General features: G+C 37.0%; 1 protein-coding gene across 15 annotated transcripts in view; it reads right to left on the reverse strand.

The window, feature by feature from the left end:
• The window catches only part of ACAP2 (ArfGAP with coiled-coil, ankyrin repeat and PH domains 2), a 166507-nt gene that overhangs the window by 101616 nt on the left and 50487 nt on the right, over positions 1-14404 (reverse strand). For 10 of the 15 annotated variants that reach the window (XR_013527223.1, XR_013527222.1, XM_008981427.5 and 7 more), the window contains exons 3-4: positions 6106-6225; positions 5302-5355 (exon numbers count right to left, since the gene is read on the reverse strand). The exons of the other annotated variants lie outside the window; for them this stretch is intronic. Coding sequence is in view for 8 of the 10 variants with exons in the window: in XM_008981427.5 (XP_008979675.3) it covers positions 5302-5355; positions 6106-6225 (174 nt within the window). In the remaining 2 variants the exon portion in view is untranslated. The remainder of the gene's footprint in view (positions 1-5301; positions 5356-6105; positions 6226-14404) is intronic. 15 annotated transcript variants of the gene reach the window in all.

The following is a 14404-nucleotide window of genomic DNA, read 5'->3' on the forward strand; positions in this document are numbered from 1 at the left end:
TTGTAGAAGCCTAAACAAGAGGAAGGAGCAGTTTAGACTTGGAGGTACCAGAGAAATTATGGATAACTAAGTTTGGAGTATATTTTGCTAATGTATTGGATATTGAGTACATGGAAAAGAGAAATATCACAGAAAAGGTTTTAAGGATAAAAATTAAGTGGCACACTCACTCTTAGTCGCCTTCTCTTTACTGCCCAGTGCTAGAAGCTTACAAAGTACTATATTTCCCAGACTTCCTTGCAAGCAGAGAGTTTAGGTTCTGCAATGGAAGATAATGTCATATTAAGAGGCAAGAGAAAAGGAAAAGCCGCTTTTTTTTTCTGTTTCTGTTCTGACACAGCCTTAGTGAGAAACTGTCATCTACTCCAACTTTCAGCAGAACTGATGGCCAAGCTGGCAGTTTCAATGGAACTAAGAGCTCCTTGGCTTACGCAGCAGCAATTTACATAGCAGCAATTAGAAGGCAAGCTTCTGGCTTCCTGGCTAAGTAATGGCAGTATCCCCAACAATTCAGTATTTAGAGGCTCTGGATAACACAACTTTCACTTTTGTTCCTGCAGCCCTAGGCACAACCACCACTTTCCAAGTTTACTGATCCCTGGATAGCATGATCACCTTAGCTTTTTTATTCCTCCAACTCTTCCAACATTTTTGCATCCAATTCTCTGTATTAAAATCTTTCTGTCAGAAATATCCTGGCCAGGTGTGTTGTCTCATGCTTGTAATCTCAACCCTAGCCTAGGTGACAGAGCAAAACCCTCTCTCAAAAAATTTTATTACGTTGTTTCCGTTTTCCTGGATGGATCCCAGTAGAGTAAAAGAAAAATCGCTCTCAGCCGGGCGTGTTGGCTCATGCCTGTAATCCCAGCACTTTGGGAGGCCAAGGTGGGCAGAATCATGAGGTCAGAAGATCGAGACCTTCCTAGCTAACACTGTGAAACTCTGTCTCTACTAAAAATACAAAAAATTAGCCGGGTGTGGTGGCACGCGCCTGCAGTCCCAGCTACTCTGGAGGCTGAGCCAGGAGAATTACCTGAACCTGGGAGGTAGAGGTTGCAGTGAGCCAAGATCATGCCACTGCACTCCAGCCTGGGAGACAAGGCGAGACTCCATCTCAAAAAAAAAAAAAAAAAAAAAAAAGGCCAGGCATGGTGGCTTACACCTGTAATCCCAACAGTTTGGGAGGCCAAGGCAGGAGGATCACATGGTCAAGAGACAGAGACCATTCTGGCCAACATGGTGAAACTCTGTCTCTACTAAAAATACAAAAAAATACCTAGGCGTGGTATTAACCAGTGCACCCAGTCCCTGGACCACCAAACAGCTACTCAGCTACTTAAGCTGGCCCACAAATACGGACAAAAGACAAAGCAACAGAAGAAGCAGAGGCTGTTGGCTCAGGCAGAGAAGAAAGCTGTTGGCAAAGGGGACGTCCCCACTAAGAAACCACCTGTCCTTCAAGCAGGAGTTAACACCATCACCACTTTGACAGGTGTACCTGAATACGATGAAGAGAATGAATCCAAGCTGGAAAACACTCTTCAGGATATTATTCAGGATATCTTTCCCAACCTAGCAAAGCAGGACAATATTCAACCCCAGGTAATACAGAGAACACCACAAAGATATTCCTCAAGAAGACCAACCCCAAGGCACATAATCGTTAGATTCACCAGGGTTGAAATGAAGGAGAAAATACTAAGGGCAGTCAGAGAGAAAGGCCAGGTTACCCACAAAGGGAAGCCTATCAGACTTCCAGCAGATCTCTCAGCAGAAACCCTACAAGCCAGAAGAATGGGGGCTAATATTCAACATCCTTAAAGAACAGAACTTTCAGCCCAGAATTTCATATCCAGCCAAGCTAAGCTTCACAACTGAAGGAAAAATAAAATCTTTTATGAACAAGCAAGTACTCAGAGATTTTATTACCACCAGGCCTGCTTTACAAGAGCTTCTGAAAGAAGCATTATACATAGAAAGGAACAACCAGTATTAGCCTTTCTAAAAATATACCAAAAAGTAAAGAGCATAAAGAAGAATTTACATCAACGAATGGACAAAACAGCCAGTTAACATCAAATGGCAGTAATCCTAAATTTAAATAGACTAAATCCCCCAATCGAAAGATACAGCCAAAACCCAACGGTATGCTACATCCAGACCCGTTTCACATGCAAGGATACACAAAGACTCAAAACAAAGGGATGGAGAAAGATTTACCAACCAAATGGAGAGCAAAAATAAATAAATAAATAAAAAGCAGGAGTTGCAATTCTCGTATCTGATAAAATAGATTTTAAAGCAACAAAGATATAGTGGTAAAAGGATCCATGCAACAATAAGAGCTAACGATCCTAACACCCAGATACATAAGACATATAAAGAGACTTAGACTCCCTAGACTCCCACACAATAATAGTGGGAGACTTCAACATCAATATTAGATAGATCAACAAGACAGAAAATTATTAAGGATATCCAGGACTTGAACTCAGATCTGGAACAAGTAAACGTAATAAACATATAGAGCTCTCCACTTTAAATACACAAAATATACATTCTTGTCAGTACTATATCACACCTACTCATAGGTTTAAATGAAATACTGATCAGCCATTATTAAGCACAATTATTGGCATAAAAGAGGTTTTCAATACCCATTTTTAGAATAAAGAAACATTCCCGTTCTCTCTCCCTCTTTTTCTTCCTCTTTCTTCCTCTCCTTTACTCCTTTTTCTTTCTTTCCTTCTCTCCTTTCTAAAAAAAAAAAAAAAAAGAAAACTCAGCTGGTGGTGACTGCACACAATGTGGATCCCATAGAGCTGGTTGTTTTCTTGCCTGCCCTGTGTTATAAAATGGGAGTTCCTTACTCCATTATCAAGGGGAAGGCAAGACTGGGACATCTAGTCCACAGGAAGACCTGCACCACTGTCGCCTTCACACACAGTCCCTCGGAAGACAAAGGCACTTTGGCTAAGCTGGTGGAAGCTATCAGGACCAATTACAACAATAGATACAATGAGATCCGCCATCACTGGGAAGGCAATGTCCTGGGTCCCAAGTCTGTATCTCACATCAACAAGCTTGAAAATGCAATGGCTAAAGAACTTGCCACTAAACTGTGTTAAATATATGCTGTTGAGTTTTCTGTACACAAAAATAATTAAAACAATACAAATTTTCCTTGGAAAAAAATAAACAGCATTAAGATTTATTGCTTTAAAGAAAATAAGAGGAATATTTCAAAGGATAATGAGAGAAAATGAGAGGAATATTTCAAATTATAGAGAAAACATTTAGTCTATTATGCCAATTTAAAGTCAATCACTAACACCAAAAACACAACTTTCTTACCAAATTACATTTGGTTTAAATAGAAATCAAATATACCAAACACTGTCATCTAAATTCAATAGAAGGCAAAAAGAAAACTATTATGTGGTCAAACTGGTATCAAATACTAGAGCTAAAACCATAAAACTATTAGAAGAAAACACAGGGATAAATCTTGAGCTAGAATTTGGCAATGGATTCCCTTAGACATAACACCAAAGGCACAAACAACAAAAGACAAAATAGATAAACTGAACTTCACAATTCATCAACACTAAAAACTTTTGTGCATCAAAGGATATTTTCAAGAAAGTAAAAAAGAAAATTACAAAATAAGAGAAAATATTTGTATAACATATATTGATAAGGGTTTAATATCCAAACTATATAAAACAAATGTAAGTCAACAACAACAACAAAAAGTCCAATTAAATAACTGACTAACGGACTGGGTGCAGTGGCCCACATCTGTAATCCCAGTTCTTTCGAGGCTGAGGCAGGAGGATAGCTTGAGCCCAGGAGTTCAAGACTAGCCTAGGCAAAAGAATGAGACTTCATCTCTATCCAAAAGAAAAAAAAAAAATTAGCCTGGCATGGCAGCACATACCTCTAGTCCCAGTTAATTGGGAGGCTGCAGCAGGAGGATTACTTAAGCCTAGGAGTTCCAGGCTGTAGTGAGGTATGACTGTCACTACACTCCACTCTAGGTGACAGTGAGACCCTGTCTCTAAATAAATAAAGGACTTCAAATAGACAACAATGGTAACAACGATAGAAGGTACACAGAAAACCAGTAAGCTCATAAAAGATGCTCAACCGTGTGAGTCATTAGGGAAATGCAAATCAAAACTACAATGAGATACCACTTCATACCTACTAGGATGGTTATCATTCTTTTTAAAAAGTTGAAAATAACAAGTGTTGGTAACAATGTGGAGAAACTGGAACACTCATATATTGCTGGTAGAAATGTAAAATGGTACAGTGACTGTGGAAAACAGTTTGGCAGTTCCTCAGAAAGTTAAACATAGAATATATGACCCAGTAATTCCACACCTAGGTACATGCCCCAAAGAACTGAAAACAGGCACTCAAGCAGATACTTGTACATGTCAATACTGGTATAGCTAAAATTTGAACTATAATTAAAATAAGCAATATCATATTACTTCATCCTAAATATGTTGACCAACAAAAAAATTAAGAAAATCAAATTAAGAACACAAAACAAGCAGATTTTACAAATATAAGTACTGATACACTTATTACAGATAGCTGCTAATAAATCTGAAAGCACTGATTAAACAATTATACAACAACTGTTATCAGTTAAGCTTTTTAAAAAATATAAGAATCATACAGCTTATAAGCTGCCATATCTGCAGTAAACTTTTACAAACTTTGTAAAGGAATTTTGTGACATTCCCAAAGTAATATATAGCCCACATTCTTGAAAGATAAATGCCCACAAATCTTAAACACACATATAAATAGCTTAAAATATATAGCACTCTTTAATTCTGGTAATTGTTAAGATAAAGGAGATATATTGGTAAGTATCTAAAAAGATAAACAGCTGCATTTTAAATGACTGTTACTTCTTTATTCTTAAATACATGCTGAAAAACTTTACAAAGCCACAACTTAAAGGGAAAACATTTAACTTTGGGGGTATGTCCTTCAATGATATTAAGTTCACTATATTAGAATGAGAAATAATACTCTTATTCTCTCTCTCTCTCTCTCTCTCTCTCTCTCTCTCTCTCTACACACACACACACACACACACACACACACACACGCAGTGTACATTTTAGATCCACTCACGTAAAAGGTTGATGACCAATCGAAGCCATGTAATTTACCTTCAGTCATTTCATAAAATATCGAGACTCAAGAAGAGTACTAAAATGTTAATATGGTCAAATACAGTTAAAACTGTAATTTTAACTACTTACTGACACTTACTGTGTGAAAATTTATCATTTCTTGAAGACTGTCAGAAAACTTGGTCAAACTTGTCTATGAGAAAGAAATCAAAAGAAAACCAAATCATGTATGAGCCATTTAAATAGGTCACAAAAATGTTACCTCAGGATTTCTGACAGAAGATCAAGTTACACCGTAAACAGTAACATTTATTTCCAAGGACAGTCTCACTACCTCATAGGTATACTCTGCAGAGGTCAAGTCTACATGTGGTAACAAATAAAACCCTAAAAATGTGAAAGAATTAGTACTGCCCCATCAATGGTATTAGGCTAACAATAGAAAGGCATATATAAACCTAAGTTCAAATTGTTTTGAAAGAAATATAACACCACATAGTATGCCAAGGGATCTAAGCTAACCCAGCATAAGCTGGCTGACCAGAACCTATACAGGCCTCCATACATAGAGTTAGACACTGTACTTAGGTTAACGCTCTCTGCATGCCCCTATAAGCAACTACTAATAGGCATGATCTTGATATTCTTTCTCAGGCCCTCTGACAGGTGCTCCAGCTCATCTAGAAGCAAGTAAACTTAGTAAACTAACCAAAACAATGAGAAACTAGGTGAGAAGAGCCAAGCTAGATAATGAGCAAGGCAAATCAACCATCAGATTCTATCTTACAAAACAGATTCATACAAGATAGCACCAAGGGGTGATTGCTTTTCTACTTTTACTTTTAAAAATCAACATAATGATAAATAAGGTAGATGAAAGTACAATCCTTTAATGTCTTACTGGTTTTTTTTCATTTTTAACTGTAATTTTAGTAATACCAACCTCAACTACAGCATCATTACTAGAATACTGAGCCAGGTCTCGAATCCCATTCATGAACTGTTTATTTGCAACACAAAAGGCTTTTCCAGTATCAATCATTGCAATACAAAGTTTCACAAGCTGAAAAAGAAAAAAAAGTTTCATCAGGTTGAAGATAATTTTACAAATTACTTAGTTGAACAAGTGTTGGCAGTAACTATATTAGGTGACCTTAAGTTAAGTTAAATTTGTTTCATAAACTCAAAACAGACTAATTGAAAAGTATTCTTTTTTCCTTTGGTTTATAAAATAAATTCATAGCACAGTTGTAGTAAAAAAGATGACCTTTTAGGATTCAGAGGCAGTGTGATAACAACAACAAAAGTATGTTGGAGGAAAGGTAAGAAACTGGTGTAATAGGTTAGTCATGCTGATCATTTCAATATTAGTCTATCAAAGCAGATGTCTAAACTGAGTAATCAACCATTCACTCAAAAAAATATTTCTCCAATGCCTATTGTTCCAGGCCTTGTCTAAGCCTTAGTACTGGGCTCTTCTCTTTTTTAAATCTTTCTTTCTTCCTTCCTTCTTCTTTTCATTCCCTTCATCCCTCCATCTCTCTGTTCTTCCCTTCCATCCTTCCTTCTCTCCTTTCTTTCAGACAGAGAACATTTTCTTTTACCAAAATCTTGGGCAAATGTCAAATATTAAAAAACAGATAAGCCGGCACACTGGCTCAAGCCTGTAATCCCAGCACTTTGGGAGGCCAAGGCGGATGGATCACGAGGTCAAGAGATCAAGACCATCCTGGTTAACATGGTGAAACCCCGTTTCTACTAAAAATACAAAAAATTAGCTGGGCATGATGGCGTGTGCCTGTAATCCCAGCCACTGAGGAGGCTGAGGCAGGAGAATTGCCTGAACCCAGGAGGCGGAAGTTGCGGTGAGCCGAGATGCCGAGATTGCGCCATTGCACTCCAGCCTGGGTAACAAGAGCGAAACTCAGTCTCAAAAAAAAAAAAAAAAAAAAAAAAAACCCAGATAAAAATGAAACTGTTCTAGACAAAGAAGAGAAAAGTACTGAGGGGATGAAAAGGGGGGGAGTCACAAAGAAGAGGATAAAGAGCCAAGAAAAACTTGAGAAAACTCCTGAAGGATCTCAAGAGTATAAATTAAAACCGCTGCCTAAGACCTAGGGGAACAGAAATTGAAAACATAATCTCTGCTCTCAAAATCTCTAATTCTAATAAGAAGACAAGTAGATACAAACACAACTACTATGACAAAACTATGCATGAGAGAAAAAAACAAAGACTAGCTAATCAGGACTGTGAGGACCAGGGAAGGATTCCTAGAAAAGGCAACAGAAGATATTACTATACTCTTAAGAGCTTTTGACTGATATCAGTGTGCATCCAAGAGGGGAGGTATATAATATGCAGCATTTCCCAGAAATATCTGACTCCATGGGAGTCTTGTTAGAGGAAGCATTCTTACATGACCAATGTTCCACAAAACCCACTGTGAGAAATGCTGACAAAGGTGTCTTTTAAACCATTTACTATTTGCAATATAAAATAAAATGTCTTGCCAGAAAAACTGATTCTAAACTTCATATGATGTAACCACTATGCAAGAGCAAAAAAAAAAAAAAAAACTGAAAGAGCAATGATGTAGGAACATGAGTATTACATGATATTAAAATATGTTACAACAAAACAGTAAATAAAAGTCTGGTAGTAAATGCAAACAGACATACTGATCAATGTAATAGAATACACAGTCAAAAAAACAGATATAAATATGCCATATTTGATTAAAGTAATATTCCAGCCAGTGGGGGGAAAAATATCTGATAAATTATATCAGGGACACTGGATAGTCATCTGAAGGAAATAAAAAAAATTAAGTTGTATTACAGATACCCAAGTTAATTACAGATAGAATAAAGATTTAAACATAAAAACAAAATCAGAAATAAAAGAGAAACAGGAGGTATTCTTTTTCAACAATCTCAAAATGGGAAGTAGTTCTGAGAAGGATGCAAACTTCAAATACTGTGCAAAAAAAATGGACAAATCCAATTACATAACAATAAGACATTTCTATAAGGAAAAAACAAACACAGTCAAAAGAAACAACATAGGGAAATAATATTAAGATAAATCACAAAGGACAAGTTTCCCTACCATAAGAAAGGGTATATAAAGCATCTTGAAAATCCAACCATTCACTAGAAAAAATGGGTAACATACATGCAGAGATAATTGCCCCCCCCCAAAAAGAAATACATGTGTCTTAAACCCATGAAGATATTCATTCTCACTTATAATAAAAGGAATGGAAATTACTTTTTTTTACTCAGAGCAAAGATCAGAAAGTTTGACAACATGCTGTCTTAAAGAGGGCAGGTATGGGGAAACAGTCATGCATTGTTTGTAGAAGTGTAAATTGGTACAATATCTACAGAAGGCAATTTAGCAAGAGCTATCAAAATTTAAAACATACATACCTTCTAACTTGGCAATTTCACTTTTTAAAATGTATTATACAACTGTATTTTATACACAGGCCATATGACACATGTAAAGTTATTCACTGCAGTCTCAGTAAAATATTGGTAGCAATCTAAGTGTCCATCGGTGGACAAATAGATAAATTACAATATATCCATGTAAGGTAATATAATTCAACCATTTTTTGAAATGAGACGGCTCTATAACAACAAATAACATCCATGATATATTAAGAGAAAAATCAAAATGTAGAACAGTGCTAATATTTTTGTTGAAATGAGGAAAGTCATTTGTACTCAAGAATACAAATACTTTTATATGCTTAGAAAAGTTTGTAAAAAGGCCGAGCACAGTGGCTCATGCCTGTAATGCCAGAGCTTTGGGAGGCCAACGAGGGCAAATCACTTAAGGTCAGGAGTTCGAGACCAGTCTAGCCAACATGGTGAAACCCATCTCTAATAAAAATACAAAAATTAGCGAGTCATGGTGGTGCGCATTTATAGTCCAAGCTACTCAGGACGCTGAAGCAGGAGAATTGCTTGAACCCGGGAAGCAGAGGTTGCAGTGAGCTGAGATCAGCCAGAGCGAGGCTGTCTCAAAAAATAAATAAATAAAACAAGAAAAGAAGAAAAGAAAATTTTGCAAGGGCAAAAAAAAAACTAGTTCAGTGTATTCCTCTAGGAAAGAGATTAGAAAATGACAAATTTTCACTGAGCACACACTTTTTTACTTTCAAATTATGTACTACATAGGTGGTATTATTCAACAAATTAAATAATTTAAAAATAATTAAAAGCTTCCATAAAAACAAAGAGAGGTTAATAGTAAAACGTTATGGTAAAAAAAATAATAAGAGTTCTCAGCTAAGTCTGCTTAGGTTCAACCTACCGTCATACTTAACCATCTAAGAGAGCCGGAGTGACCTTAAACTCAACTAACTTCCATTTCTTCTTCTTTATCACACGTAACAATTATACAAACCATATATAGTTACTAGAAAAAAAGAGTAAGATAATGCACATAAAGATTCTCAGCAGAGGCCAGGGCTCATGACTGTAAGCCCAACAGTTTGGGAGGCTGAGATGGGAGGATCTCTTGAGGCCAGGTATTTGAGACCACCAGCCTGGTTACCATAGTAAGACCCCATCTCTATCTTTAAAAAAAAAAAAAAAAAAAAAAAAAAGATTCTCAGCACTACTGGCACCTGATAATTGTATGAGATTTGTGCTTCCTCATCAGAGGGGAAGGTTACTGTTGTTTGCTTTCGTTTTGTCTTACTAAGAAACAAACTTAGGTAAAAATAAAATCTTTATCTACTTAATATAGAGGTGGCAGAGAACAGAAAGGAGAGACACTAAAGCAAAGTCCTGATGAGTTAGGGGGCTTGGACCTGCAAGGAAAAAGGGATACGTTTATCATTCAAATTAGCAGAAAAACTAAAATGCTAAGAACAGATTCTGTTAAACTTGTAGATTACAAGCAAGAAATAAAGGCATTCCCACCAAGCAGACGAAGAGACAAGGTCACCTGCTAAGAATGAAGAACAATGTGGCAAATTTTGAGGTCTTGAAAAGCCACTAAAGGTAACACAAAGAAGTCTGATTGGGTTTTGGGGAAACTACTTTATAACAAAAATTCCAGGAATGTATAACACCATCAGTTAGCTTCACCAAACAGTTATAACTTCCCCTGTAGGGTTTTATAGGCCAGATATGGGACAAATAATATAAATGACGACTTAAAATAGTGGAGAACACCTGCAGAGTAGGTGTTATGGAAGGCACATGAAAGTCTCTGAAGAGAAATCATGATATAATAAAATTAAGAGTATTCTGAAAGGGATCATAGCAGCATTATTCACAATAGTCAAAAAAGAGAAACAACTCAAATGTCCATCAACTAATGAATGGATAAACAAAATGAGGTACATCCATGCAATGATATATTATCCAGCTATAAAAACAAAGGAATGATACATGCTGCAACATAGATGAATCTTAAAAACATTATGCTAAGAGAAAGAAGCTAGTCACATAGACCAAATATTGTATTATTCTATTTATATGAAATGTTCAGAATAGGCAAATCCAGGAACACAAAGTAGATTAGTTTGCCAGAAGACAGAGGGAGAGGAGAATTGGGAGTGACTGCTAATAGGTATAGGGTTTCTTCTTGGGGTGAAAGAAATATTTTGGAATTAGATAGTGGTGATAATTACACAACACTGGGACTACACTAAAAACCACGAATTACAGACTTTAAAATAGTGGACTTTATGTTAGGTTAATTTTATCTCAATTTTTTTAATTACAAAAATTAAATACACTTCAGGAATACATTGAAGTGTATTTAAAAATGATCCGAGCAGCCATAAAAAAAGAGTGTGTTCATGTCCTTTGCAGGGACATGGATGAAGCTGGAAGCCATCGTTCTCAGCAAACTAACATAGGAACAGAAAACCAAACACCACATGTTCTCACTCATAAGTAGGAGTTGAACAACGAGAACACATGAACACAGGGAAGGGAATATCACATACCAGGGTCCATCGGGAGCAGGGCAAGGGGAGGGAGAGCATCAGACAAATACCTAATGCATGCAGGGCTTAAAACTTAGATGATGAGTAAAGACTCAAGTCAGAAAGTAGGATAGCAGCATTCCAGATTTCAAAGATTAGAACCCTGGGTGATAAGGCACAGAACATAGCCATGAAATAGTTATAAGCAGAACAGAGGTCACTATCACAGGAGTTACAGAGAAAATCAAACTGTCATACAGCAGAACCACATATACACTGTAGCTATCCAGGAGGAAGGACAGACTTGGCAATCAAGAGGGAGGGAGGCAGAGAGAAGACTAAGATTTTGCCAGCTGTCAAAATCCTTGTTAGATGACACTGATGAATGAGATTATAACTGAATAATATATACCTACAGAGGGAAGATTTTTACCTACAATAATAAGATTAAAGGTCAAGTCCATCTGTTATCAAACCAATATTCTTAATTCATTCAACAACTTTTTACTAAGCAATTACTATGTCACAGACACTTTGCCAGATGATAGAAATACAAACAACTTTTCTGCTGACTATCCTTGAGTAACATACTCTCTAATTCGTTTTTTGTGTGCAAATTAGAGATGATACCAACTTTGCAATATTGCTATAATGATCAGAAATAATATAAAACATAGGACTTTATATACACGAAAAAGGGTTTTCGTGTATACAAAGAGGGTTTTTTTCTTTTTTTTTTGGAAATGGGTTCTTGTTCTGTCACTCAGGCTGGAGTGCAGTGGTGCACACACACTACCACACCACAGGCAACACACCTGGCTAATTTTTTTATTTTTAGTAGAGACGGATTTCACCATGTTAGCCAGGCTGGTCTCGAACTCCTGGCCTCAAGTGATCCACCTGCCTCAGCCTCCCAAAGGGCTGGAATATAGTGTGAGCCACCACTTTCAGCCAGTTTTTTTCCTTTTTAAAGACAGTCTGTCTTCAAGGAGCTAAGAGTCTGTTGAAGAGACAGCATCATTGTTTATTTAGAATTTACCAAGTGCCAAGAACTGTGCTAAGTACTTTGCATGTATTATCTCACTTTAGTTTCAGAATAATCCTATGAAATAAAGAGATACTCTTATTTTCCTCATTTTGGAGAGAAGAAACTGAGGCACAGAAAGGCTGAAGAGCTTGTCCAAGGCCATACTGCTAGTAAATGACAAACCCAGATTCAAACTCAGCAGCTCCAGGCTTTGTGTTCTTAACTACTAGGATATGCTACTCACCAAAAATTACAGTATTATAACAGATTAAATCAAAGTACATGCAAGAGCCAATGTTTGGTAGTACTTGAGCTGAGATTTGAAGAGCATCTGCTTAACAGGGAACAAGCAAGCCAGTGAGACAACACAACAGATGCAAAAATTAATGTTAGATGGCAACTATGATGCACTATGATGCTGTCAATGACAGAACACCTGGCAAGAATGGATAAATAACTGAACTCAGTAGAGCAATGCCACTCATAAAGCATTATTCACCAGAAAGAATGTAACTACCTGTGGCATACATTATAGGCAAAGTCAACAAGCTAGTTTAACCTGTCCCTGGCATGATTTACAATGATACTACAGGTGGAACTCGCCCTGCACAAAGCTATGAAATCACTAACCTAGATTTGGAGCAACCCCTCCACCACCCCCATTAGTCCTTCAATGCCACTACCTTCAATAACAACCACTTCCTCCTCTCAGCCTCTCTTCTCTATGCCTACTCCCCATAATTTCTAAAATAAAAATAATAGTAAATAAACAATTTGGGCTGGGCACGGTGGCTCACGCCTGTAATCCCAACACTCTGGGAGGCAAAGGTGGGCAGATGACCTGAGGTTAGGAATTCGAGACCAGCCTGACCAATACGGTGAAACCCTGTCTCTACTAAAAATAACAAAAAATTAGCCAGGCATGGTAGCATGGGACTGTAATCCCAGCTACTCAGGAGGCTGAGGCAGAAGAATCACTTCAGTCCGGAAGGTGGAGGTTGCAGTAAGCTGAGATCACACCACTGTACTCCAATCCTGGGTGACAGAGCAAGACTCCATTCCAAAAAAAGAATTAAAATTAAAAAAAAAAAAGAATTTGGGAGAGGTAAAGAAACCAGAGAAATATAAAAGTAACTATGGAACTTCAGTGGGATGAAAAATAGAAAGGTGGTATTTTATAAGCTGTCAAATGTCCATGTATCCTTAGTAGCCCTTTGAGTAAGACAGACTCTACAATGGGCTTATGGTTCTTAGTAGCGAATGTCAATACTTCAGTAACTTGTTTTAGATTCAAATCTTTTGGTTTGAAGATTCTAGCAGTGTGCCCTATGCCAAGTGAATAATATAAAGGAAAAAAGAATTCACTCATAACAGCCAAATAATTAGCAAAAGCACTGTCAGTGGATTCTATCTGTTTAGGTATTTTAAACTCTGAGGTGTCCCACCACAGTGTTTCATATAATTTACATGCAATTCTACCTCATTACATTACTCTTATTTCATGTGTATAATATATATGCAATAATATATGTGTTATTTATGTATAAGACATCCTTATTATACTATTCTATGATTCTTTAAAAAGTCTTGCCCCTCTATATACTCTCATAAATCTTCCATAAAATCAAAACTGTATTTTCTGTTGTCTACCTTAAGAGTTTAAAATTTTGTTTCAAAGAGTCCTTGAAAATAAATGCAATGCCTCAAGGTAAAAAAATAATAATAAAACAGTAATAAAAAGCCAGACATGTAATTTTTAAGTAGAAAATATAGGAAGGTACTTACAAATAATATCCTTATCCAAAATTAAAATATTAATTTTTACAAAGACTTGCCTGGAAGCTGGCTAGCATTCCTCAGAACATTTCCCAGTGGCATGTGCTCCCCCAATACAGATCATGAAGTACAGTGGTGCACAAGAAGAGCACTGAACTGACCATAAAGATAGAGGGGGCCCGGTGCAGTGGCTCATGCCTGTAATCCCAGCACTTTCAGAGGCTGAGGCAGGTAGATTGCCTGAGCTCAGGAGTTCACAACCAGACTGGGCAACATGGTGAAACCCCATCTCTACTAAAATACAAAAAATTAGCCAGGCATGGTGCCATGTGTCTGTAGTCCAAACTACTCAGAAGGCTGAGGCAGGAGAATGGCTTGAACCCAGGAGACAGAGGTTGCAGTGAGCTGAGATCATGCCACTGCACTTCAGCCTGGGGGACAGAGTGAGACTCTGTCTTAAAAAAAAAAAGACAAGATAGAAGG

The sequence above is a fragment of the Callithrix jacchus genome, chromosome 15 (assembly GCF_049354715.1).
Source record: "Callithrix jacchus isolate 240 chromosome 15, calJac240_pri, whole genome shotgun sequence".
Lineage (NCBI taxonomy): Eukaryota > Metazoa > Chordata > Mammalia > Primates > Cebidae > Callithrix > Callithrix jacchus.